Below are 27,626 nucleotides of genomic sequence, written 5' to 3' on the forward strand. Positions count from 1 at the left end.
TGTGGAATGCGACATCCTGCCTAAGGGCTCCTTTCCCAGACTTCCAAAAAAAAAAAAAAAGAGGCAGGGCCCCCACAGGCTGGAGTTGCATACATGTTTTAATTGAAAGAAGTCAGCCTCCTAAGTATTGCTTTTACAGGTTTATCAACTCAAGTATTCATACCACTCACATTTTCAAAAATACTTCTGGCCAGAGGAGCAACGTGGCATTCTCCCGGCATGATGTATCAGTCCTGGCAACTTGATGAAGAACAAGCAACTTGAAAGGAGTAAGTCACACCCGACCCTCAGCCCCTGACACGATCTGTGGCTTCTTTTCCTTCTGACTTACTCCCTGAAATAGTCACTGCATCTAAGGCCAGCCTCGGGCCCAACCCGACCGGGCTGGGGTCTCCAGTGGCATCAGATGAAGCTGGGAGTGGCTTCCGTGTGTGTCCGCGGTTTGAAGTATCCTCTCAAAAGATTAAGTGGGAGAAGCAGGTGCAGTCGGGGATGAAGAGCAGGGAGGCAGACTCTGGCTGGGTTCTTGTAAACATCCATCGCAACTGTGAAAGGTCAGAAGCCAAGGCAAGGCCATGTGTGCGGTGCTGCGGGCGGGGGAGGTCCTCGGATGCCCCTGCCTTTCCCCTTGGGCAGGGGCAAAGGCCTTCTGGGCCTGCACTCTCAGTCTCAATCTCTCCGCCCCACCCTCCTGCGTCCGGACGGAAACCTCTCTGTTGGCACGGAGCTTTTGGGGGAAGAAGGCCTAGCGAGAAGGGAAAAGGGGTGTTACCAGCACGAAAGCACTGTCCTGCTGTCCGTCGCCCATTTGGTGGTGGCCTCAGGAGGCTGGGGCGGGGCAGGGAAGCCTTCCTCCAACCCTTGCATTCGGGAACCATCAGAAATCCCAGACGCAGGCTGGTCGTGTTGTCCTACAACTTCTATGAACGCTTTTTTAATGAATTTGCCTGATTTCTAAGGGCCCTGGACGGGACAGCCAGTGCAATTTTCACTTGGGAGAGGAAGGATGGTCCATTCCCGGGAGGGAGGAGGGGGATCCTGGTACCTGAGGAAGGAGGGCAGTGTGCTCAGGGGTCACCCAGGGCCTGCTGGCCAATCTGAGCCCCAGGGCTGCTGAGCAAGCTCGGGTAGTGGGCAGGGCTTGGCAGCACCACCCACCTTGCCCGGAAAATGCTTCGCAGGCTACCGGAAGGCTGTGGCCACAGCCAAGCTACTCAGCAGCCCCACTGCGCTGGTCCTCCAAGACATGGCATCACCCACGGTGCCTGGCCCCTCGGCTGGTCCCCATCTCCCATACCCTTCACTTTACGTGTCTAGCTGGGTGACAACGAAAAATGCACCCTCGCCCCATTTCCAAGGGGCGCCGAGGGGGCAGAACTGCTTCTACTGAGAACTATGCATCTCCCCAAGGTTCAGAGAAGCCAAGTGACCTGAGTCACACAATTGTGACAGGCAGAGCTGCCACTGGACTGGTGGCAAAGGTAGAAACCATCATAATAAGGCAGCTGCCACCCCCTGAGCTTTTACTATGTGCCACGAGCCCCAGGCAGAGGCTGCGGGTGCCTTGCTCCGTTCCTTCCGCTCACCCCTCCAGGGCATGCCGACCTGGCGGCTTCCACCTGCAGGGACCTGCCTCCAAAGCCTGCCTGGCCCCCAGGCTGCAAGTGCAGGCAGAGCCAATGTCTCCCGAGAGCTGCCTTCCAACCAGTGATGACCAGGAAGGCGGGGGGTCAATACCCCAGCTCCTGCACCCTGCAGCTGAGTCTCCACCTACCCTGGTCCCCGGAGTTCCTGAGCAGGACTGAGCAGGGCTGCAGTGGTGACCTACTGGATGACAGAACCCTTTCCTGTCTCACCAACCCACTCCGTACTGGTAGTTCTGGGATCACCTCCCGAATACACGACTTGCACTTGAACCTTGGTTCTGGGGTCTGCTCCTGGGAGAGCAGACCTGAGACAGAGCAGTACCTGTATCATGTCATTCAGCCCTCCTAAAACTCCTGGAACGACACATTATTATGAGTCCAGTTTACAGACAAAGACACTAAGGTTCAGACACAGTAAGTAACTTGTCCAGGATGCTCAGTTCTCCAGGCTTTCGTTCCACTGGAGATTTTCAGCACTACCTAATTTCATACCTCCTGCATGCCAGGTCCTGAGCTGGGTGCTGGGGACCCCGCGATAAATGCGGCCATGCTTTTGAGACACAATCTGGTGAGCAATCGCAGCCCAAGGTAAGACACCCGACAGGAGGGAGCACAGGGGACGGATGGAGCCCAGAGCCCAGGCAAGGCTGTGCCATGAAGAGCATGCCAGATAGGGGGCAGGCTGGTGACAAGGGCACAGCAGGCCCTAGAACCCCCTAGAGTTTGGTACAGGGAAGGAAGCAAGAAGGTAAACCATGGTGGACACACAGCTGGAGAGGGGAGGAGGGGCCAAGTCAGCCACGTTTCTTGTGCTATCTGCCAGATTCACCTTCTAGAGGCCAGCTGGGAACACATCCTTTCACTGCTGAGACCCTCCCTGGCTCCCACTGATGACACAGGCCAAGTCCTTGCGTCCTGGGGCCCCAACCCACTCCCCACTGGACCTGGCACGAGGGGGAAGCCAGGGCTGAAGCCAGAGCACTGGTGAGCTCAGCCCTCTAGAAAGGCATCTATGGCCCCCCCCACCCCTCCCACCAGGAATCCCCCTTCTGCTGACCTCCCTCCAAGGAACTCCTAGGGTTCCCTGTGGGGCCGGTGGTGGTGCTCCCCAGAGCAGGGCTCACTCTAGAGATCTCCAAAGCAGGGGTTCATACTTAAGCCCACTTCAGACTTGTGTGGACTGGGTGTCAGAGAGCACAGAATCACCCCCAGCATGGGGACCCACTCCTCTCCCAATCTCGGTGTCTGCCACAAGCACAGAGTCCAGATAAGCATCAGTCTGGCTGGAACGTGTCTCCGACACATGCCAATCTCCCATCTGACCAGGTCCAGGGCCCCACAGGCGCCGGCTCTAGCTGGATCCACTACTGTTCTCTGTTTTCACCACGCTATCTGCAGGGTCACCTTCTATTTATGGCAAGTGATGCCAGGTTTCCACTTCTGATAGTAATAGAAAGTTCCTGTCCTTCCAGAGCATCGCTTCACTTTAAAAAGAGCTCGTTTAAAGAAAACAAGGACACAAATGAGAATTCAAACAAGAGAGCAGAAATTGCTGACAGTGTCATATGGGGTTTCGGAAACCCCGATCAGGGTTGGTCCCACTCCTTCCACAAAGGGCCCAGACAGGCCGGAGACCTGCCCTAAGTCACAGAACAAGGTGAGGACCGCCCCGGTCTCTGTGTCCTTGGCTGGAGGATGTCCTGAGACCACTCATCTGTGCCACCCACTGTGGCTGTTAATCAGTCCCCTTGCTCCTTAACTTGCAAGTCTGGCCTCACAGCAACCCCCCCAATGAGAATCTTGAGAATCTCAGTAACAGGCGGTATTTCTCCAGCACTCTACACTTACCTTGTACTATCTGCTTTAACTCTTGTCCTAGCTCATGTATTCCTCAGAACAACCCTGGGTGGCGGGGGGGTGGGGGGTGGCCAAGCAGGCTCATCGGGAATTTCAGATGGGGCTCAGAGAGGCTTCAGTACATTGTTCAAGGCCACACAGCTTGCAAAGGGCAGAGGCGGGATTTGAACCTCCGTGGTCTGATCTTTGGTTCATCTCTTTCCTCCCAGGCATCCTGGAGATGCTACAGCTTGCAGAATCCAAAGCAGTGGGCTCTCCGACCTTCTAATATCATTACAGCATGACAGACAATTCATTAGCCGTTGGCTTTTTTTTTCCTTCTTCTTTCTTTCTGAAACTGTAACCTTTCATTCCAGGCTACTCCCGAGAGCTGGACAGAGGAAGTGGCCGGCTGACTCATTTCTGTCATTAAAGAATGACAGCTGGGCACTTGATCCATTTTAAGCAGCAGCGTCTCGGCTCACTCCCTCCGGGGAGAGTGCCTAGTTTGGGATCAGCCCTTGTGTCTGAGGGGTGCTGTCGGGCGATGCTCTGGACAGAGAATCTTGCCTTCCCACGGTCCTCCTGGGGGGCAGTCAGGGCAAGGCCTATCTGTGGGAATCCTGGCTCTGTCCCTTCCTCGCCATGTGACCTCAGGCAAGTTATCTCTCTGGGCCTATTTTCTTCATCTGAAACAGGAGAATGGTACCCACCTCATTGGGATGTTTGTTTTGAGGATGACATGAAGTCACGTCAGTGGAGTGTCTATAATACACGAGGCCTCAGCACGCAGTGGTCCCTCCCCTCCTTCCCACCTGTTCCCAGCTAGCAAACACACCAGGCAGGGGGCCTCCTCAGTGCTGGAGGGCCTTCTGAAAACAGTAGCCCTGTCGCCCTCCAAAGACCTTGTGTGCTGGAAACCCATTGCTCGCTCCTCTTTCCCATGCACCAACCGACCAATTCAAGTGGCTAAAGACAGATGTTACCCAGGGCCAACTGGGTGTCCACCGTGGTCTCAGTGACGGGCTGTGTGCAGGACCTCTGCCTCAGCTAGTCCAAGAGTTCACGGCTGGAGGGGGATGGGAAAGGAGATGCTGCCTGGCTGCCTGCGTCCCTGATGGAAGTCAGTGTTCTGGAGGAACAAGGATTGGTTCCTCAAACCCGGATTCGGCTTTACATGTCAGCTGCTGACCCTCACCAGCTATGGGTTTGTGAAGATTCTTGGTTCAGAACGTGTCTCCAGCTGATCGGTGCCTCAGACTTAGTGAGGCCCTTCTGAAGGGTCAGCGTTGGCCCAGGCGATGATTTATTTATTATCTTCAATCAAGGCACCTTTTTTTTTTTTTGATCATCAAATTTGTAAAAGGAACCTTTATGTCACTCTCATGAATAAATAAAAAACAGAATCATTTCGGGATGCCTGGGTGGCTCAGTCGGTGAAGCGTCCACCTTCGTTCGGCTCAGGTTATCATCTCAGGGTCCTGGGATCAAGTCCCGCATTGGGCTCTCTGCTCAGTGGGGAGTCTGCTTCTCCCTCTCCCTCTGCGCCCCTCCCCTCCGCTCATGCTCTCTCTCTCTCAAATAATAAAATCTTAAAAAAAAAAAAAGAACCACAACAGAATCATTTGTCATAAACAGAAGGCAACGCTAAAAACAAATATGATGAAAATGAAACCATTAGCTCTAGCCAGATACCGCTGGCCTGCAAGACTGAGCCCGGGTCTGGTTTCTCTGGTCAAAGGGAGAAGTAGCAGGTGCCCAAGAGTGGCAGGGCACCGAGAGCCTGGCCACACTCTGCTTCGGGGGCCTCACCTGTACCAGAGGACCTCACTCGAGGAAGCACTGGGAACGTGGCTAGGAGGCCCAACTGACCACCTCATAGCTGGGTATCCGGGATGAGTCACTGAACGTCCGCAAGCCTCAGTTTCCCTCTCTGTATAAGGGAGCTAATGAGCCCTGCCCTTCCTGCTTCGTGGATAATGTGGATGATGCTTTGGGGCCGCTAGGAGATGTGGGAGAGGAAGTTATTTTTAACCACCCAGCCAATTCCCCTGCCAGGAAGGAATCCCAGGAATGAGGCCTTCCCTGTCCAGGGGTGCCCGGAACTAGAGCTTGCTCCCAGCCCCTCCCCAGGCGGGGAGCAGGGAATGGCAGCCGTGATGGCACCAATGGCACCAGCATCCCCTGGACTCACTGGGTACCAGTTATCATCACCCTGGGCTGCTTCAAAAAACAGAGCTGAGGTCCCAGATCCCATCCCAGATCACCCTTTGCCTTAAAGGCACAGCCACATCCTCCCTGGTAATGGGCCCCCAAGAGGAGGAGGCGAGCACCCGAGGAAAGGGGAGGCTTCTCGGGCTCGTCTGCGTCTGACACACCATCAACACAGCACCATTACTAAGGGCTACACACCATTCTTTGAAAAATAAATTCACATTAAAAAAACGGATTTTTGAAAAATGGAAGTACTACAACTAGTGGATTTGATCATAACTACAAGTGATAAAGGGAGAAATAGTAACTTCACAGTGGGGAGACCCAGCAGACACCACCTTAGCCAAGCCATCAAAGTTAACCTCACCAGCGGTGGAACAGACAGACGTCATGGGTCTCCCAGATACCCTAAACTCACTTCTCTGTGGGGCCCCTGTCAACAATGCATCATCTGATAAGCTCAAGAGTAAACATCAGATAAACCCAAATGGAGAGACAGTCTACAAGACACCCGACTTGTACTCCTCCAAAATGTCAATGTCCTGAAAGATAGAGACAGAGTGAGGAGGTCAGGATTAAAGGCAGCTTGAGAGACACAACAATTAAGGAAAAGGGTTATCTGCATGATGGGATCTGGGACCTCAACTCCGCCTTTTGATTGGGAAAGGTCACTACTGGGACAATCTCACAGATCTGAAGAAAGTCACAGACTAGATTGGTCCTAGGCTTGCATCGGGGTTAAATTTGCTGATCTCGACAATTGCACTGCGGTTATGGAAATGAATGTCCTTGATCTAAGAAACTATACAGTGAAATATTTAGGAGTAAAGGAACGCAATGTCTGCAATCGCTTTCAAATGGTTCAGAAAAATAGCTATACATATATGTATACGTGGATATACACACGCACGTATATAGTGCGAGCCCACATTGCCTACGTGAGCGAATGTGGCAAAATGTAAATCCATACAATTGGTGACTCTGGGTGAAGGGTATGGGGAACTTCTTTGCACTCTTCTTGCAACTTTTATATACCTGTGAAGTTATTTCAAAATAAAGTTTTATTTAAGAAACTCAGCAAAAAGGAGGGAGATCTACATAGGAGGCCTGGCAGAGCCATGACCAGCATTCCGAGGTGGGATTTGGGAGCCCCCTCCTGGACCCCCCCTGCAGCCCCTGCGAACCCAGCACTGGGTTGCAGGGCTCAGCTGTCTCACACAGCTTTGCTCCCCTGGCCCCTCACTCCTCCTTTCTGGGCCTCAGCTTCTTTATTTGTGAGATGGGGATAATGCTGCCTGTCCCTTTAACTGTGATCTGGATTTCCCACATGCAGGCTAAGCTTCAGAAGTTCTGGGGGAAAGACAGCAGGTAAATCAGGACTACCAACGGTCAAGTTGAGAGGAGCCCTTCATTTTTTCGACACAAGGACTGTGAGGGTCGTCCTTGGATGAAACCTCCAGTTTGCGTAACTCGGAGACAAGGGAGCTGCACCCCTGGCATCTCAGCTGTCTTGAGGCCCCTAACGGGCCTCTCCTGTCCACAGGGGCAGCGAGCACCCATGCACCCTGTGGCCAGCACGCTTCCAGGTGAGCCTTGTGCTAGGACAGAGCTGGAAGGTCAGCCAGGCCTGCGGTGCCCATGCCTCTCCTCGCCACCATCACCTGTCTCTTGTCTGGACCACAGCTATGGGAGACCGCCTGATTCCCCTCATCTGCCCTGACCGCTCTCCTTCCCCTCACTCCTGGCAGGAGCTCCACCAGCGGCCTGTGGGATCGCCCATGACTCCAATCTATGGTCCACGTCCCTGCAGAAGGTCTGGGTTTCTGAGCAGAGCGGTGACATGCCAGCCGGGGTGTCCTGCTGCCGTCTCAGGCTACGGACTGGAATGGAGGGACCGGGGCAGGTGGATCAGGAGCAGCTGTGGCCCGAGTCAGGACCCAGAGGCCGGGAGACCCTGCAGTAAGTAGACTGATGGGTCTGGTTCCCCTAGCTCTGTGTCTGAGCTACACCAGGCGCCACCGACTCTGGCAGCAACGTTCTGCAGGCTCTCCATTTCCGGTGCAGAAAGGCTCTCCCCCACAGCCCTCCCTCTGTGCCAGGAACAGCGACAGATCAATCCAGCTGCTCTGCCTCCGCATCGGAAGTGCTGGGATGTGAGGACTCTCCCCGGCTCCCAGGCCAGCCGCAGTGGCCCTTTCTCCTGGGAACGAGGGAGCTCCTGACTCCCCACTCCCTGCGCCATGGCAATGATTAAAACTCTAAGAAAACTGCAGGCCACGGCTTGCTCCGCAGGGCTCCAGATCTCTTGGACTTTGGAGACCACAGGCAGTGGGAAAGCTGTCCTGAGGGTCCCAAGCCAGGAGGGCAGGGTGGGAAGTCTGTCCCAGTGGTCCACACTTGAACCCACCCAGCACTCAGGCAGGCAGTCCTCTGTGACTCATCATGGGATAGAAGAACTCATGCATGATTGCACATGCAGGTTTATACATTTGCAAGAGCCTGAGTGTACACACTTTCCATTATATCTGACTGTTAATGCTAGCAGTGGTTAATAATATATCACTTACTGTACACAGGAAGGTCTGCGAGCTGTACGGGTATCTCACTTAATTCTCACAACGAGGAACATTTCATTACCCCCACTTTTTAGAAGAGAAAACTGACACAGAGGGAGATATGGAACATGCCCAAGGTCACAGCTAGGATTGGGATTTGAACCAGGTTCTTGCTCCTCATCCCAACCCTAATACTGCCTCCTTCGATAAGTGCTCAACAAAATTGGGTGGACCATACTGTGTGGGCACATACCCAAGAGAAAAAAAGAGAAAGAGAGCAAGTGAGTGCACCTTGAGATCCATCCAAGCCCCACTGCCTAGCATGTCCCACACCCTTAGTCAGTGCTTCCGTGACCTTCTCATGCGTAACATGAGAATACGTTCACATGAGAACAAGCCAGAAAGAATGAGATCTGACTACCAATGTTCTTCTGCTTACAGAAAGGGGCCCAGAGCTGAGGCCCATTTTTAGAGATTTCCCAAAGGCTTCTCCCACTGCTGGCTACCCTTCCCCTCCCCCAGTCTGGGCTTCCCTGGTCCTGGGGCCAAGAACGCCCCGGCCTGGCTTCAGGACTGGGGAAGAAGGAATCCTGTGCGTGGTTTCCCCACTTCTTCAGGCTCGAGTATTGCCCCCAGTCCCCGGCCTCCCTACCTCCCAGCTAGGGTGGGCCCAGGCACTCTGACAGCTTTGCAAGGAAAGGTGTCCCTGAGACACACTTCCTGGCTTTTCTGCGCAAACAGCCTTTGCTGCAAAGTTTGTCGAAGCATTTGGGCTTCAGTTTTTGGTTCAGAGTCTGCCAATGTTTTCATTTGGAAGGAGAAGTGTTTCTGTTGATGTGGTGAAGAGATAAAATAAGACATTCTTCACCAACTTACAAGTCAAGCGCTTGGCTTGGAGGCAGAGATTCATTTTCAGATCTGCAAGGCCTAGCACAGGGCCTGGTAGAAGAGCAGGCAGAAGCAAAGTTTGTTGCATAGCTGACTGAGTGAATACGTAAAGGGCCTAGAACCAGGCATGGTCAATGATCAGTACTCAGTCCAGGTTTTGACTGGTTTTTACAGGTTCTACCTTTAAAAGGTGTTCTCAGTCTGTGTTTCTCCATCTTCAGCAACCTTGCCCTATCCAGGCCCCCATTACCTCCAGCCCGAGCAACTAAACAGTTTCTAACTGGCTTCCCCGCTTCCATACTTGCCCCGACAGCCCATTCTGCCCACAACTGCCAAAGTCATCTTTGCAAACTGTGAATTGAACTTGTGTCATCTCCTGCTTCAAACCTTCTGATGGCTTCCCATTGCTCATGGCCGTGGCCTCCCAGGTCCTGTACGGTCGGCCCCCACCTGCCCCACAGACCTCTCCTGGGGCTGCTCTTTAGCCACACTGGCCTTTTGGTTGCTGCAAAAACCAACTCTCCTACCCCACAGCCTTGGCACTAGCGACTCCCTCTGCCTTGACTGGTTTTCCCCAGATCTTCAGTCTGGCTCCTGCTGCCAGTTTAGGGCTCAGCTCAACTGTGTCATCTCCTCAAAGAGACCTTCCCTGACCCCCCCTTCTAAAGCAGCCCATCTCTATTCTTCTGCTTCGCTCATTCAACAGACATTTATTGAGTGCCTACTAAATGCCAGGCGCTGTTCTAAGTGCTGAGAAAGCAGCAGGGACTCAATAGGGATGCCCAGGTCCTTCCTACATGTCCTCATGGCTCTCAAAAAATCTGATCATCTTGTTTGGGAATCTGCTTGTCTTTTCTCACCAAGGGCCAGGAGGCCACAGCTAAGTCTCTCTTGTTCACTGTGTTCACCCACTGGGCACAGTATGTACTCCGTAAACATTTGTTAAAAGAACGGATGGATGGATGGATGGATGGCAGGCAGGTAGGTAAGGAGACTGGGTAAGTATGCAGGGCAGCTGACCCACTCTCCACCTGGCACTTGGTTCTTGCTAAGGTCTCACTGAGCTCAAATGAAGTTTTATCAAAGAAATCTCACTGTCCCCCTCTCAGGGGGAGCCCTCAGCCCTCAGCACTACCACCAGCAGGTCCTGCCCCACCCTGCATTCCCTCTGACTATGGTCATCTTGGCAAAGGCAGGCCACAGAGGGGAGTTAACTCAGCCTGCTTGGCGTAAATGGCATTAGTGTCCGTCTTCTAGAAGGAACTCTTGTCACCTCAGTATCCTCCCTTCATTGCCATTCAGGCCCTGTGCCTAGTGACACTGCACATAGTCCAGTGGAGGAGCTCAGCCAAAGAGTGCCTGCAAGTCCCATGAACCTTCACCAGACCCAACAGCCTGCCTACCCCCCCCCCCCCCTCTCTCATCTTGTTCAGCTGCCTCTCTTCCCCGCTCTGAGACTTTGGCCAAGTCCCTCTCCTTCCTGGACCTTCATTTCCCTCCCATCAACGCACAAGGTGGGGCAGGACACACAGCTTCCTGGTCGCAGCCTAGAGGCAGGACTTGAACACCTCAGTGCAAAGATCCTGTGGTCCCTACTCCCACCAGCCCAAGAGCTCCCTGAGGCCTTGCAAACACTGCAGGCACAGCCAGCCCCAGCTTGCCTGGTCTGAGAGCAACCTGCGAAACTGGCAGTTCTTGCAGATGCAAGCTGCACAACTGTGAAACTGGCAGTCCTTGCAGATGCAAGCTGCACAACTGTCGAGCTGGGGCACCCTGAAACCCGACTCCCAAGTAGCAGCAAGCCCAAGGCCAAAAGTAAGTGCAGACTGCTGAAGGAGGTTTCTCCTCTCTGATTCAGCGGGGGCCCCACCCAGACCCCAGGGGCCACAGGACAAAGGTGGTCACTGCCTGGCTTGCTACCTCTCCTGACACTCCAAATCTTTATCCTCCCAGGACTATGGGAATCCCCAGAAAGCCAAGGTCACCATCAAGCCAGACTGAGGCAGAAGGGAGGAGCTGACAGCTCTGCCTCGAAGGGATCTGGGTGCAAAGGCACTTACAAGCTGTGGCAGTAGGTACCATGGCTAACCCAAACACTCCTTAGGCTCTGCCTCCCTTCCCCTCTTCAACAACAACTGTCACCTTCATCAGAGAAAGCTTTCCAGCCCCAACTAAAGGCCTAAGAGGGTCTGGCCATTGCTGGCAGCCCAACAGACCTCCAGGAGCCTGGGGGAAGGGTGTGTGTCTGGTCTGGAGATGCCACCCTCTTTGCCAGCGCCCCCAACCCACCCTCATCTGGAACAGAGGGCACTTACAGGTCTTGGAGGCCGGAGACGGCCTCGTCCTGCGGATCTCATCCCTGGCCCGACGATGCCCCCAACCAGCAGCGGCGGCATGATTTGGGCGGCTGGTCCAGGCCGAAGGGTGCGGGTCGTTGGGGGGAGGGGAGGACGGTAGCCAAGCCTACTCCAAGTAACCATCGAAGACATCGAGCTCGGAGTCGGCATCGTAGAGGCCCGAGCCGGGGTCGGAGAGCACCCCGAGGTCCACGAGCGCCTGGTCCATGTCCTCGGGCAGGAAGACGAGGCCCACGTTGAGGACAATGTACTCCATGAGGAAGGCGTAGTATAGGATCAGCACATTGACGAAAAACAGGCCCACGTAGAACATAGAGGGCAGCAGAGACGGCGGCACGTAGGGGACCAGGGGGCCCAGCGCGTCCAGGTGGGCCGCGACCCGGGCGCCGGGCATGCAGGGGGCGGCGAGGGCGGCGGCCCGGCGATCCCAGCGATCTCAGCCGCTGCGGCGCCCGGGCGGCCGGCAAGGGGGCAGTTCAGCCATCCAGGGGCGCCCCGGGGGCTGGACCCAGGCGGCGCTGGGCCCCGGCGGTGCCCCGCCGGTGTGCGCCGGCCTCTGCGGACGCGCCCCGGCCCCTGAAACCTGTCCGGCGGGGTCCACTCACCCCAGATGTGCCCACACGGTCCTCTCGATCCACCCGGCGGACAGGCAGGCCCTCCCCCTGAGATGCCCGGCGGCTGCCCGGGTCCTCCGACGCGCCTCGTTCGCGCTCACAGGCCCTCGCAGCGCCGGCGGGGACCCCACCGCGGCTCAGCGTCGAGGGCCAGTCCCGGCGGCGGTCTCTTCAGCCCCGCCCGACAGTTCCTCGAGCCCCCTCCGCGCCCCCGCAGGCCCAGGGCCCATGGCTGCGGCCGCCGCGTCGCCCTCCGGGTCGCGTTCCGAGCACCGCCTCCGGAGCGGCCCCGCGCTCATTGGCCCGCCGCCCCTTGCCCGCGCTCATTGGCCCGCTCGACTCCCGCGCTCATTGGCCCGAGCCATCCGGAGGCGGTACCGCTTCGCTCCGCCCCTCAGGGGCTATGGCCTCTGAGCAGCTTCCCGGGTTCCGGGCTCCGCCCAGGTTTCAAATCAATTGGCTCTGCGAATCCCCCAGGGAGTAGCGGGGGGGGGAGGGGGGTTGGGGGGGCTGGGAAGAGACAGAACACAGTTCAAAACTAGACGTATCCAAAAGGTTAAGACAGCTGAAGGAGACCCCCGAGCTTCCTCAGCAGACCCCCTTGGACTTGGATATGGCGTCACGACTCAGTTTACCTGTCAAAAGGAGGCAGGGTAGGGGGGCGGTGAATTTATCAGTGAAAATCTCGGACTTTCCAAAGTGGCAGTTTTCCGTGGTGGGGAAGATTAATCAGTGCCTCCTTCATCTCTCCAAATTCTGGCTGCCAGAAGGTCTGCCCATTGCGAGGATGTGCATAATAGGGTTCAGGGACACTTGAATAAAGAGATTCCCAGGCAGGTCAGTCCTGCAGCAGTGGGGTTGCTTCTTGTTTTGCTTTGTAAACGATGTTTGAAAACAGGACGTGGTTAAACATTGAAACAACCAAGAAGTACATAGAAAAGTGAGTCTCGCCTTCCTTGATTCCCCTTCTCATGAGCGCCCTTGTATATCTTTCAGGAGACTGATCTTGCCCAAAGCGCCTTCCGGAGCAGTTCAACAGACCTTTACTATTTTTTAAAGATTCGATTTTTAAGTAATCTCTACACCCAAAGTGGGGCTTGAATTCACAACCCCAACATCAAGTGTCGCATGCTTGCTGACTGAGCCAGCCAGGCACCAGGACAGACCTTTAAATCTCAGGTCACACTGAGCTGGGTGTTTTATATACATGGCTTAATTGCAGCTAGACGTGGCTGTGTAGTGTGCTACCCCTTTGTGCAGATGAGGAAATCTAGGCCCAGAGAAAAGGGAGGGCCTGGAAAGATGCTAGGTCTGTGTGTGTTTGGAGATTAGACCTGCCCGTTTTTCTCCATTTCTGTCTCTTTGCCCCTTTACATGAATTACAGAGCAAACCGTTAAACCTCCAACTGCTGAAGGTGAAATACACCTTCATTCCGTCACTCATTCACTCTGCCAATATTTGTTGAGACCCTATGATGTGCCAAACTTTGTGCTAGGCAGTGGGGAGAACATGGGCCCTCAGCCCAACTCTGAGCACAGTTAATGGGACACAGTAGGCCTTAGATAACTGCGGTGTAGAAAGGAATGAATGAATGGTGAATAGGGCAGTCTTGCCTCCAGGTAGCTTAACTTCTACTCCAGGACAGAAATTTAGATACATTTTCTTGGCTTATGTGGGGAGTTGGATGTTTCTTTTCTTCTTCTTCTTTTTCTTCAGTGTGGTAGTTTTGGGAATTGCTTGAATTTTGGGTGAAGACTAGAGAAACCCTCTGAAAGCAGAGGAGGTTCAGTTTTGGTACATTGTTGCCTGAAGGCCTTTCAAATTCTATTTTTTAAGTTTAAGTGGAAAAAGAAAAAAAGCTATAAGGACAGTCAAGACCATTGCCGATTTGGTACAGATTAACTTACTGGGGCATAAAATGAGGGTGCCAGGGTTTGAACCACGCACGGACTAGCTGCATGACCTTGGGTAAGTCAACCCCTCTGTGATTCAGTTTCGCCATAGGTAGTATGGGGATGGATGATAGTACCCAGCTCCTAGGTTGGTGGTTAGCCTTAAATATCAGTATATGTAAAGCGCTCAGGACGGTGGCACATAGGATACGCCATGCAATAACTATTCTTATTCTTATCATACAAGCTAAAGATTGTAAACATTGCGGTTACTTTTAAGCACCCATCTTTACCGATTCCCTCCTCAGGGCTGCGCGCACAGGCTTCCCCTTCCCGCCCACCCTCGGATACTGCGGGCTCTCCCCCTCCTCTCGCTCCGCCTCTTCTCCAAGGCCGCAGGCCCGCAGTTGCCCGATGCACGCCGGGCCTTGTAGTTCGTTCGCAGAGTCCTGTCGGCGGGGGCCTCGCGAGCGAACTGCACTTCCCAGCGTTCCTCGTGGCGGCGGCCGTAAAGCGCGGCGGTCGAACGGCCGGTTCCGGCTGAATGTCAGTGCGGAGCTGTGGGCCGGGGAGGAAGGTGGTTGGCGGTCCCCCTACCACCTCCGCCGTTGTCTCCTCCGCTTGTGTTGCCGCTGCGGGCGCCTGGCCGCTCGGCCGCTCGGGCATGAGACCGTGAGGCGGGCAACGCGTCGGGGCCGCCAACATGTTTGGCCGCTCGCGGAGCTGGGTGGGCGGGGGCCATGGCAAGTCTTCCCGCAACATCCACTCCTTGGACCACCTCAAGTGAGTGTGTTGGGGGCTGAGGGGCCCAGGCCGCGGGGCTGGACGTGGGGTTGGGGGCGCATAGCCCCGGGCTGGGGGCGCTACGAGGTGTGAGAGCGAGGTGGAGGGCGGAGAGAGACCCCCGGGAGAGGCTGTACGATGGTTAAGAGCGAGGGCTCTGGAGTCAGGGCGCCTGGGTTCGAACCCTGACACCGTCGCTCCTCGCTGTGTGACCTTGGGCAAGTGGCTTAGCTTCTCAGAATCTCAGGATCCCCATTTGTAAAGTAAGGGCATAGATTTCAGTTTACGGATGCAGACTTTGTTCTTCTCGGGGGCAGCGGTGGGCACCAAGCTTCTGAGGGTGGTACTTCTTAGGCTGGACAGCTTAGGGGCCAGAGATCTGGACCTGGGAGTCAGATCGGGGTTCGAATCCAAGTGTGTGAATTTAGGCCTCAGTTTCCTCAGTTGTAAAGTGGTTATAGTGACAGCACCTACTCCCTATGGTTGTTTTGAGGGTTGGGTAAGGGAATGCTCGTAAAACTGGAAGCATGTACAAGTGCTCAATAAAGGACAATCGTTTAAATTTTTTTTCCCCTTGGGGGAGTCTAAGGAGGGGAATATCAGAAGTAGAGCTCTGGGGGAGGACAGGTGGCCAACATGGTCCTGGGAAGCAGGAGTGCACAGAATGGCCTTGCAGTCAGACCTGCATTCAAATCCTGATTCTACCGCTTAATGGCTGTGTGACCTTGGCCAAATCACTTCCTTGAGCCTCTGGTTCCCCATCTGCAAATGGGGATGGTGTACACTGTTCAAGCATTCAATAATATCATGCATGGAAAGAGATTGATCTAGTGTCTCTTACACTGTAGGTGGCTAATAGTTGCAGCTGTGTTTATCAGCTAGGTAAGGCCTTCCCAGACCACCCTACCTAAAGTGCTTCCCCACTTCAGTTCCTTTCCTTCTGATCTTTCTCTTGCTTTCGTTCAATGCCTGTCTTCACTATCTGCCTTTACCCTGTTTTTTACTTCTTTTCTGTCTGCTCCTAAACTGGTACTTCCAGGAGAGCAGAGACTGCTTTGTTCTGCTCACAGCTGTATTTCCAGCATCTAGCGCTGTGCCTGGCACACAGTAGGAGCTCAGTGGCTACCGAAAGAGTGGGGAAAAAATGGGTGAATTGGGGACAGGTCCAGAGCATGCAGACAAACCTAGGATTTGGGGGGGGGGTGAGGCGATGGAAAATAGAAATTTTTGTGGAGGGAATGACTTCAGGGAGGAAAATCTAGTTGGGGGGCATTTGGGTTGGGAGTAGGCAATCCTTTGGTGGTAAGAAATAGGCTGGTTTCCAGAGGGAGCTCTGAAGATTACTAATGGGAAGGAAGAAGGTTAGAGGGGGGAGGCAGGGAGCAGTAGAAGGAAGACAGGGGCCCAGGGAAAGGATTGGTGGGAGGGAAATCAGCTGGGGCTTCTCATTTGGCCAGGGGTCGGGGTGCTGTGCTTCTCAGCTATGTCTTTTCTAGCACGGAACAGGCGTTTCATAAATGTTTGTGAGTCTCAAAGAGTTGGGGGGGCAGGAGGGATCAGTATGTCGTAAGGAATGGTTTTAGGGAAGTGATGAGAGGACATAGGGAGGAGAGAGGCACAGGACAGGATGGGGGTGTGTAGGGAAGTCAGGAATCTTAAATGGGACGGCAGCTGGACTGGAAAGGGAGAGGCAGAAGGATTTCAGGAATTTAGAGAGTGGGTAGATGTGGCTGAGAAGGGGAGGATGGTTATCTAAAGGACGTTGGGCCTCTGGCCAGCATCCAGGCACCTGCAGGCTTTCACCTAGCTCTGCCTGCCTCCAGCCCTTGTAAAATACTTTAATAATTATTGAATGCATTTTTTTTTTTTGGTGCCAGGTACTTATTGAGGACTTCCTGTGTGTTATTTCCTTTAGTCCTCACAAGTCTGTGAGTTATAGGAACTGTTACTGTTTTCCATTTTATAGAAGTGGAAACTAAGGTTCAAAGAGGTTAAGTCACTTGCCACAAGGTGACAACAACTGAAACGGTCAAAAAGCCTGGATCTGACTTCAGTGCTCGCACCACTGCACTGTCTTTCTGAAGGAAGCTGCTTCCTAAGTCAGTTTGGGCAAACTTTCAACTTGGTTGAGTCTCTCTGCCTGATGGGGCATCTTTACCCACCAGCCAGCCAGGGAATGGTAAAGGTTCACAGATTCCTTTGAAGTATCTGGGAACTGCCCAGGTTCATTGTTGAGGTTAAAAGGCCATTGGGTGCTTTTGGAAACCTGAGCTGCCTGTCCTGGATCAGGCAGATCAGCTTAATCCATATTACAGTCTGAGGAACCTGGCAATTTGCAGACTGCTGTGGGGCTTAGAAGATCCCAAAATGACTTGGAAAAGAGTGTCATAAACAGCTAGTGCTCACTCCAGTGCTTGTGATGTTCTTCATTTGGCTCTGATAGTAAGCATCTTAGGCCTTAGGTACAGAACAGCTCATTCCCTGAGTTCACAGGCTGGTGGGGGAGACAGCCATAAAGCCAGTGACTGTACAGCAGGACAAGTGCTGGGAGCTCTGTAGTCAGGGTTCTGTAGGAACCCTTGGAAGCTTTCTGGGGGAGGCAACACCAGAGCAGAGTCTTCAAGGACAGAGCCATCATGTGGGGCTGCAGGATGTGGGAGGGGGACCCTGGGGTTTGTGGAGTATCAATGTGGTGCTGGTGGTTGTAGGAAATAAGACTGGAGGTAGAACAGGGCTTGGGCTTCATCTGACACGAAGGGTGACCAACCATCCTGGTGTGCCTGGGACTGAGGGATTTCCCAGGACATGGGACTTTCAGTGCTAAAACTGGGAAAGTCTTGATCACCCTAATATACTCTTAGCTTGACCTAGGGCAGTGTGGGTGGAGAGGAAAGATTAAGAATAAGAATTTAGATTTTTTTTTTAAAAAAAGGTTTTTTTGGACATGAAAAGCACCTAGGAGCCCTCCCCGTTTTAAAAATAGACTTTATTTTTTATTTTAAAAAAAATAGACTTTATTTTTAAGAACAGTTTGAGATTTAAAGAAAAATCGAGAAGATAGTACAGAGAGTGGGAATTGCTTTTGAACCACATTATTCTTCTAACATTCTCAGCTTTCAAACTGGAAAGGAATCTTTCTGTTAGACAGGGTTCGACTTTGCTAAGTAATGGAAAACTGTGTGCCTGTGGTCCTTGTGTACTGAATCGAGTTAGAGATTCAGTCGAAGCAGACTGAGATAGTAAGAGGTTATTGGCTACACGTCACGGGTGGTTTATTGCCCAGACTAGTAGCAAGGCCGTGACACTGACTAACAAATGCCCACCAGCAAGCAGAACCTTTACTGAGATGGAGTTGTGTGATTGCTTCTGAAAGATCACCTTTAGCAGGAACCGCAAGTCCACAGCTTGGTAGAACTGTTTTGGTGTTGTGTTGTGCTGTCCCCTTAATTCTGATTACCTTTATGTGTGGGTCAAGATTCTTAGTTGTGAGTGACCGAAACCCAGCTGGAATTGCCTTATGCCCCAAACAGAACTGATTGGCTCCTGTCCCTGAGCAGTCTGTCCTAGCTAAGCCATGGCCAAGTCCAGGTGTTCAGACAAAGCTGTCAGCATCTGTCTCTTTCCAGTTCTTGTCTCAGCTTTCTTCTGTGTTGTTGGTGTCATTCTCAGCAGGCTCTAGGCTTACATCGTATCAGTCTAGCAATCCGTGGGAAAAAGCTTTTTCTCTAAATATTGTCCAGAAGTGAGTATAGTTGGACCAACCTGGGGTCTCATGCCTGACCCTGAGCCAGTCACTGTGGCCAGGGGTATGGGTTGCTATAATTGGCCCTTGCCCGGAACTGGGGCAGCATCAGCTCCTCCCAAGCTAGTGGACAGAGAGAGAAAGGGGTGGTTTCCCCTGGGAAAATCTGGGGTTCTTACCCAAAGAGAAGGGGAATGTGTATCTAGCAGGCAGATGCTCACCTGTTCCCAGTTTAGTCAACTTTTGCCTAAGATAGCACTGATTTTTTTTTTTTTTTAAAGATTTTATTTTTTTGAGAGAGACAGAGACAGCGAGAGAGGGAACACAGCAGGGGGAGTGGGGGAGGGAGAAGCAGGCTTCCTGCGGAGCAGGGAGCCTGACGCAGGGCTCGATCCCAGGACCCTGGGATCATGACCTGAGCCGAAGGCAGACGCTTAACGACTGAGCCACCCAGGCGCCCCAGCACCGATTATTTTTAAGGGTATAGTATTGCCAGACTAATTTTTTTTTTTAAGGATATCATATTCACCATTCCACTTATAATGAGCCCGAGGCACCCATTATGTCAAGTCCAAGTTCTTCCATCCAGGCCTTCAGAGTGCTCTAGACTCTGTTGCCATCCTTCTAGTTTTGGAGCACAGGTGAGGGCCTTCTAATGCAGGCTAGGGAGTCAGGAGCATCCTTGGTAGGCAGACACCCATTTAAAGGGAGGTCTAAAAGATGAGAGGTGTGCCAGACTATAGGGGGGAGGGTGGACGCGGGGATGCTGTAGGCAGAGGAAACAGTGATTGAGAGGCCTGGAGGAGAGAGAGAGAAGGAGGGGCTCAAGTCATTCAGCAAGGGCTTGCATATGGGGGCAGGGGGAAGTGTAGGACCCCAGAGCAGATCGATGAGGCAGGAGAGGTCACAAAGAACTCTCCTTAAATCACATTAAGGAATTTGGACATCAGGCTGAGAACAGTGGGCAGCCCTTGAAGGTTTTTTGTTGTTTTTTTTTTTAACAGGAGTACTGTGGTCCAGCCAAAATTTGCAGGGTAGGTTGGGGGAGGGCCCAGCAGGAGGTGGGCATCCAGTTGGACCGCTGCGGCCTTCTGGGAAGTGACAGTGGCCGCCTCCCCTAATCCAGGGGTGTTTCTTGTGCTGCTTCACTTTGATGGGCCTCCTGTCTCACTCTCTGTGACACACACCTCACATGCCCGCCTGTCTGCATCTTTGCTCTCTCCACTTGAGCTCTCCTCTTCCTGCCCATCGAAATGCCCACTGTATTACTAAAATACCAATTCTTCCATAAAAATTGCCCTGGTGACTTCAGCAGCAAGAAGCTCTACCGTCATCTCTAATGTCACTTGTCCTCACTCCCACTCAATTAATACATTGTCATGTACAGTCTTCCCATCGCCACAGTTAGACCAGCTGTTAGATGCTCTGGGCTTTTCAAGCTTTGTCCCAGCCGTGAGTTAGATCCCCAGGAAGCTGGCCAGGGTTCCTCAGGCTTGTCCTTTTGCTGTCACAAATGGTCTTACTTGAGCATATGTTGTCTCTCCCGATTTGAGCATAAGCTTCACAAGGACAGAGACCTGGGTGGCTTGTTCACCTGGGAATTGTCAGATGCTGGCACAGGGCCTGGCACACAATGAGTGATCAGCGAGTATTTGTCACAGGTGAATGAAAGAGGCAAGTTCTGGCCAGGCTTTTCTTAACAATGGCCTGCTCTGGCCAGTTTGGTCCCCGTGTCCATGCTGGAGCTGTGACTTTGTGTGTAGGGCTGCAAGCCCTGCCTACACCCCTGTGTGGTTGTCAGCATCCCAAATCTCAGACCCAGTCTCACTGGCTGGCCCAGTTTGACATCTTTCTGGGGTGATTCATCGGGAGAAGCACCACTTATCACACTTGTCCCCAATCCTCTGGTCTCATTGCACCCCATGTGGAGCTTCTCCTTGTCCTATAGGCCAGAGGGCCGGGCATTGACCACGTGTTGTTCCCAAGGCACAGAGGGAATGCTCTGGGTAGTCTCTGCTCTGGTGCTGAGCAGACCGAACAGACAAAGGCTCCGTGTCCCTCTGTCCCCCAGACATTGTTATTTGGGGATGTGTGCTTTGTGGGGAGTGGACTTCTGGTCTCCTTAGGCCTCTGCCACTCCACTTATCCTTCCTCACACTTTAGCTTAAGTTTCAGGATTTTCCAGTAGGAGCATCCTAAGAGGCATATTATGATACAGGTCATAAAACTTGTATGAACTTAGTGTGTGTCTCTGAAGTGGACATAATGATTATTGACTGTAATGGTTTAACCTGTGAAATAAGTGCCTCTTGAGAGAGCAGGGTCTGTGGAGGCAGAATTTGTTTACAGTTCATCGTCCTTGGCGAGGAGTCTCTGGTGTGTTCGTTGTGCGCTGGCAACAGGCTATGGTTTTCTATCCAAACATTTCAGACTCTTCAGCTTATCGCTCAACGTAGAGCACACGCCTTTGCAGGGTCTGATATTGAGATTCTATATTTTACAGAACTTGTGCTGGAGATATAATGATGTTGGCTGTTTTCTGAAGAAATAGAGTAAGGGTCAGTTATAAGTACTGACTTTAAGATCGGATATGTATTTTCATGCCTTTTTGTTTATTGTTTAGCTGCTTGGTTTCCTTGCATGCTAGGCATTCATTTATAACTTCATGTAAATGCTTGCTAATAATAGTGTTTACTTCGTTGTTTGCATTTTCTATCCTATCATGGTTATAAGCAAGGGGTCTGGAGTCAGACTGCCTGGGTCCCCTGCATCAGGACTCTGGGCAGATCCTAGCCTCCCAGAGCCTCAGCTCCCCAGAGCATCAACCCCGCTTATTTTAAGGGTTTAATGAGTGAATACATCTGAAGCACTCAGAAGAGGGCCTTGCAAAAGAGCCTAGCTGCAGCTGTTTTGATGATGATGATAAAAATGTGCACACACAGAGTTTGAGAGAAAATGTTTTCATTGTACCAGTGATCATTGTAAGAGAAAACTCTGTCCTTCTGCCCTTGGAAACTTATCTGAGATAGGGACAGAGCCTTGCACACCAAGACAGCCATGGTAACATTGTTGATCATCTAAACAATGAGGAATCCTAATGTCCAGCAGAAGAGTAACTGCTGTGCTTGTCCTGTCAACTGTGTAGCCATTATAGATGCTTGCAAATGGTTGTCAATAACAAAAATGCTTTTATTACCCTAAGAGGGGGTGGGAAAGATGAGCAGGGAAATGGATCTGCAGCAGGAGCTCAACTACCTGAATATCCACAGCAAAGGACAAGACCCAAGGAAACAGATCACATTCCAGCAGTGCTCATCTCTGGGCAGTGGCGTAATTGACAGGTCTCTTTTGTTGTTGAAGCATTCAACCTTCCTAAAATGAGTGTTACGCTCAAAATCAGAAAGTTATTAAGCTATATTGATATCTCTAGATAGTTGAATTACTTGATCTTCCAAAGCTCAGGAATTAGGTGCAGCGTTAAAATATTAAACCTTAATCCATTCAGCTATCCCCCCCCTGCCCCCGTACATTTAAGCAAACATATGTTGAGGGCCTCTCCCTTCCTTCCTTCCTTCCTTCCTTCCTTCCTCCCTCCCTCCCTCCCTCCCTCCCTCCCTTCCTTCCTTCCTTCCCTTTCCCATTACCTAAAACAGTGTGCTAGGGTATAGTGGGGCGTGAAAAGATGAGCAAGGTACAGGTACAATCATCATAGAAATTTGGAGGTTGAGATGTAGTGGGTGTTTGCATCTACCAACAGCAGACATTTAGAAAATGAGTATTTCAGGCGCTACCATTTTACAACAGCATCAAAAAACATCGGTTACCTACAAATAAATCTAGCAAAAGATGTGCCAGACCCTGTCCAGCCAACAATGAGAGAAATGTAAATGTCATGATGTTACCTTATTGTAAAGATGTCAGTTCCCTCTATATTTAGCTAGAGATTTAGGGCAATCTTTTTTTTTAAGATTTTTATTTATTTATTTATTTATTTATTTGACAGACGCTTAACGACTGAGCCATCCAGGCGCCCCAAGATTTAGGGCAATCTTAAAGGAAATCTTAGCAAGTAGTTTTGTGGAAGTTGAGAAGGGGATTTTAAAATTTATATGGAAATGTAAAGGGCCAAGAATAGCCAATACAATAATGAAAAAACAAAGGGAAAGAAGTTGGAGGACTTCCATTATCACATAGCAGGATTTATCGTAAAGCTGCAAAAATCAGACACCGTGGTATCAGCACAAAGGTAAACGAATAGATCCGTGGAACTAGAGCATTCAGAAAGAGTTCCCACAAGTGCAGTCATCTGATAAATGACAGGGGTGACATTAGAGTGCATTGGAGAGAGAACTGAAGACCTTTTCAGTAAATGACGCTGAGTCAACTAGATTTCCATATGGAAAAAATTAATTTTAGCCAATATCTTACACCATACACAGAAAAATCAGTTCCAGATGTATGCTAAGCCAAACTGCAAGGTAAAACAGAAACTTCACAGTAACAGGTGCTTGCTACCCTGCTGTGTCCTGCTCCCGTACCATCTCCCGTGATGGAGAACTGCCCATCCTCTGACTCATTGCACGACCCCGGGCCCCCAGCTCCTGGGATCTGTAAGGAATAAATCTTGTGACTCTACCTCCTTTGCATGGATGTGATGAAACTACACCTTCAATCAAAACGACCCCGTGGGTTTCACTTCCCCAAGGTGGGAGCGCCCGTACTCAGGGAAGCTACTTGCTGCCCCCACGTGGGTGCCTGGTGCCTGTTCATTCAACTGCATATCCTTAACAGCACACCAGCTCCGCTTCTCAACACAGAAGGCTTCACCAAGAGATGCCAAGAGTTAGAAGTCAGGGCTGGTCCTAAAGATTTTAAACCGTCCTATCCCTCTTGGGCATCTTCGGAGCCATAAAAGCCACTGCCTCTCCCATTGGGCCAGGAGTGTGTTAGTGGGATGCTGTGAATGATCTCCGCAGAGGGAAACGCCAGAGTGGGGAGGATCTGCCCTTCCCCCCGACGCTGCCCACGAAGCCTGTCCCAGCAGGGTAGGGGGCATACTGTGGGCCACATGCCGAGTGTCACTGGTGGCCATGGGGTGAGTGATGCAGCAACGCCGAAACCTTAGTGGGAGCTGGTTCAGAATGCACACTTGAGTCAGCTTCGGTGGGTGCGTCTGGGGTGGGGAGCTAGAATCTGCAGCCGAAGGGGGATTCTGATGTAGGGGGCCCTTGAAGCACAATTTGGAAAACTCCACTCAGCTTCTTGGGGGAAAATGCATAGGAGGGGAGGTGGAGGCAGAGATTCACGAGTGGGTCCTCCTGCATTTCATCCGGGGTGCTTCAGTGCTGTGGAGTCCCCTTCGCACAGGGGGAAACTGGCCTCCACCCCCACGTGCAGCCTTGCTGGTAGATTTGGGGCGCAGGTGGTGGAGATTTCTGTATTTGGAGAGCTGTTCTAGTTACTGTGTGTTAGAAGTTGCATGCAATCTTTGATTCAGTGATTAAGTGACTCACTGTACGGTCTTTAAAATATAACAGCAACAATATTAAATAAAACCCAGCCCCCTAAAGCAGATTAGGCCTTACTGTTCCATCTGCAAGGTTCTACCTCTTTATAACCTACCCATTTGGGGGGATTTTCGATGGTAGGATCCCATCCCTCTGTCTTGCTCTCACCAGCCCCACCTCCAAACTGAAGGTAGCCATAAAAGAAGTCATAGGTGACTCTTCTTGAGTCAGTTCCTCTTGGTGTCCCCCTTTTCTTCCCAAACCATGACAGCTTAAGTCAGTCTGGGCCCTGGACATGCTGTCTTTTTATTTTATTTATTTTTAATTTTTTTTCAAGTTTTTAAATTCCACTTAGTCGACAGTGTAATTAGTTTCAGGTGTAGAATTTAGTGATCGTGCTCATCACAAGTGCACTCCTTAATCCCCGTCACCTATTTCACCCATCCCCCCTTCTGGTAACCATCAGTGTGTTCTCTATAGTTAAGAGTGTTTCTTGGTTTGCCTCTCTTTTTTCCCCCATGTTTGTTTTGTTTCTTAAATTCCACATAGGAGTGAGATCATAATGTTTTTGTCTTTCTCTGACTGACTTATTTCGCTTTGTGTTACATTCTCTAGCTCCATCCACATCAGATACAAAAATACTAACTCGAAGGGAGGGGGGCTTCTGGCTGGCGCAGTGGTAGTGAGATTCTTGATCTCAGGGTTGTGTGTTTGAACCCCACGTTGGGTGTAGAAATTACTTAGAAATAAAATCTTAAAAAAAAATTGAGGGACAACCCTGAGGGAGAGGAGGGAGCGCCTTTGGGAGCCAGGAGGCAGGGGTGTCAGCGTCTTCAAGTCTTCTTGGAAGGGATACATGCACCCCGATGTTTATAGCAGCATTATCAACAATGGGCAAATTATGGAAAAGAGCTCAGCTGCCCGTCGCTAGATGAAAGGGTAAAGAAGATGTGGTGTATATATATACAATGGAACATGACTCAGCCATAGAAAAGAGTGAAGTCTTGCCCTTTGCAACAATACTCTTAAAGCTGTGCAGGTGGCACTCCCAGGGCATCTGGCCAGGCGCTAGTCCCCACATCACCCAGGACTGGCCTCAGTGATTCTTCTGGTTGCCCTGACCACTGGTAGAGGCCTGAGGATGGGACTGGGTCTACCTGCCTCTACCCCAGCGGCAGGCACAGGACTGGGGCAGCAGAGGCCTTCCAGGAACACTTGGGTGGGTGAAGCTCAGGGCCATAGCCTCCCAGACACCCCCCTACAGCGGGTACCCAGCAAATGAGGTCAGTGCCTTGAACTACAAGCCACCCACTTCATTTGAGCTGTGAGTTCTGATGGGCATTCCATTTTTTTTTATGATTTATTTACTTGAGAGAGAGAGAGGGTGCATGCACGGGGTGGGGGGCAGAGGGAGAGGGAAAGAGTCTTAAGCAGACCCCACGCTGAGCGCAGAGTCGGGCACAGGGCTCAATCTCAGAATCCTGAGATCATGACCTGAGCTGAAACCAAGAGTCAGATGCTTAACCGACTGCATCACCCAGGTACCCATTTTTTTTGTTGTTTTTAAAGATTTTATGTAAGAGAGAGAGAGTGAGGGGCACCTGGGTGGCTCAGTCGTTAAGCGTCTGCCTTCAGCTCAGGTCATGATCCCAGGGTCCTGGGATCGAGCCCCACATCGGGCTCCCTACTCTGCAGGAAGCCTACTTCTCACTCTCCCACTCCCCCTGCTTGTGTTCCCTCTCTCGCTGTCTCTCTCTCTCTGTCAAATAAAATCTTTAAAAAAAAAAAAAAAAAGAGAGTGAGACAGAGAGCGAGCATGCAAGTGGGGGAGGAGCAGAGGGAGAGGGCCATTTTCTGTCTTTGAGCAGGGAGCCCCAACTCAGGGTTCGATCCCACAACCCTGAGATCATGACCTGAGCTGAAATCAAGAGTTGGACGCTTAACCAACTGAGCCACCCAGGCGCCCCCCAAGGGTAGTCTTGATTGTACATGATATTTGCCCCAGGGACTGGCTTTGGGATCTCCCCTCCCTAATCTGGGGCTCTTCTTCTAAAGCTCTGCATCAGCCTGGCTGAGGGTTTTTATGCTAGATGCTCGGCCTGGGCCATGTGCTTCCATTTGCTTCAGCAGCATCAGAATCACCCCGGGGGTTGAAAAGGCCCGTGAGTCCCGCTGCTTCTGAGTCTCCAGCTGGGCTCCAGTAGCCCCACTTTATCCAGCTTTCCAGGTGATTCTTGTGCACACGGGAGTTTGAGGACGGCCGTTTTCAAGAGCTCGATGATTGTCTTGTGTCTGTTTGGGTTGGCATGTTTCCGGTTAACACTTTACAGCATTGCCTGCCATTTTTCTTGGGTGGTGAGTTGCTTCTCCGAATGGGAGTTGAGCTAACCACATCTGAAAAAGCACAGCCAGATTATCCCCAGAATGTCACTAGTGGTCATTGAACCTAGCATATATTTCAGTTGGTAACCTGTCATTTTCTTTCCTTTCTGTCAGGTATCTGTACCACGTCTTGACCAAAAACACCACAGTCACAGAACAGAACCGGAACCTGCTAGTGGAGACCATCCGTTCCATCACTGAGATCCTGATTTGGGGAGATCAGAATGACAGCTCTGTATTTGAGTAAGGGTTTCCCAATGTTTTTTGTTTTTGGACTCTCCTTCCTTTGAATATTATTCTGAATGTATGCCATGAGTCATTCCTGATGACGTCAGGATTTGACACCCATTTGGGTCTTGTGCAGATCTCAATCTGTATCTCTATCTATATAAAATGTCCTTGAAACACTGGAGAAACGTAAGCTGACAGTGGGAACGTCAGGGAAATGAGTGTCTCTTGAAAAATCTGGAAACATGATAGACAATTTTCCAAATAGTGTCTGACAATCTCCCCGAAGGAAGGAGAAAATGTCCTGGGAAGTTAGCTTCTAAGTGAACTGAAGGGACCTTGCCCTGGGGAGACACGAAGAGCTCATCTTTGTTGTGTTTACTGCTGGGTAGGCGCAGTGCTGAGCTCTCGATGAGATAATCTAAGTCTCCCAGCTGCCCCGGGGTGGAGGCCCTCCTGTCATGAGCATTGCCATTTATGCTCAGGGTCGCACAGCTGGTAAGCGGCGAAGGGGCTTCTCCTCATTCATGGACAGCCTCAGTTTCCTCATTTTTTTAAGGGGGGAGGGGCAGAGAGAGTCTTAAGCAGGCTCCACAGCCAGCACGGAGCCCCAGTGCAGGGCTCCATCTCATGACCTTGAGATCATGACCTGAGCGGGAATCAAGAGTCGGATGCCCAGCCGAGTGACCTGCCCAGGAGCCCCTCCTCATCTTTAGAGAGAAAGTTCCTGCCCAGCACCTGGTACAGAGTAGGCACTCAAGAACTGTTAGCACATGATCATTTGTAAAGACGTCCCTCCTGGACGGTTAGAAAGCAAAGACTGGAAGCTGTGGGCAGCTTCCCCAGTAGGCCTGTCTCCGAGTCTGAATGCAGAGGGATCTGGCTTATGACAGCCACCAAACACAGATTTTATTTTTATATGAAATATTCTCAACTCCAAGTATGGAGGCCACTTAAAAAACACATTTAAAACAAATAAAG

General features: G+C 51.6%; 2 protein-coding genes across 8 annotated transcripts in view; one reads left to right on the plus strand and one right to left on the minus strand.

Moving 5' to 3' along the window:
- Positions 1-80: 80 nt before the first annotated feature.
- Positions 81-12,380, minus strand: DEXI (Dexi homolog). Its single transcript, XM_035022273.1, has 2 exons — positions 11,455-12,380; positions 81-745 (listed from the first exon to the last, which is right to left on the minus strand). The coding sequence occupies exon 1, from the start codon at positions 11,888-11,890 to the stop codon at positions 11,603-11,605; it is 288 nt and encodes a 95-aa protein (XP_034878164.1). The 5' UTR covers positions 11,891-12,380; the 3' UTR covers positions 81-745; positions 11,455-11,602.
- A 2,168-nt stretch (positions 12,381-14,548) lies between these two features.
- The window catches only part of CLEC16A (C-type lectin domain containing 16A), a 200,864-nt gene continuing 187,786 nt past the window's right edge, over positions 14,549-27,626 (plus strand). For all 7 annotated transcript variants that reach the window (XM_035022276.1, XM_035022275.1, XM_035022279.1 and 4 more), the window contains exons 1-2: positions 14,549-14,786; positions 26,532-26,660. In XM_035022276.1, the coding sequence (XP_034878167.1) occupies positions 14,707-14,786; positions 26,532-26,660 (209 nt within the window). In that variant the 5' untranslated portion in view covers positions 14,549-14,706. The remainder of the gene's footprint in view (positions 14,787-26,531; positions 26,661-27,626) is intronic.

The sequence above is a fragment of the Mirounga leonina genome, unplaced genomic scaffold, assembly GCF_011800145.1.
Source record: "Mirounga leonina isolate KUSES-001 unplaced genomic scaffold, KU_Mleo_1.0 Mir_175, whole genome shotgun sequence".
Lineage (NCBI taxonomy): Eukaryota > Metazoa > Chordata > Mammalia > Carnivora > Phocidae > Mirounga > Mirounga leonina.

Bases quoted from the DNA above. Each gene is read 5' to 3' on its own strand.
- DEXI (XM_035022273.1), bottom strand. From the start codon at position 11,890: ATGCCCGGCGCCCGGGTCGCGGCCCACCTGGACGCGCTGGGCCCCCTG.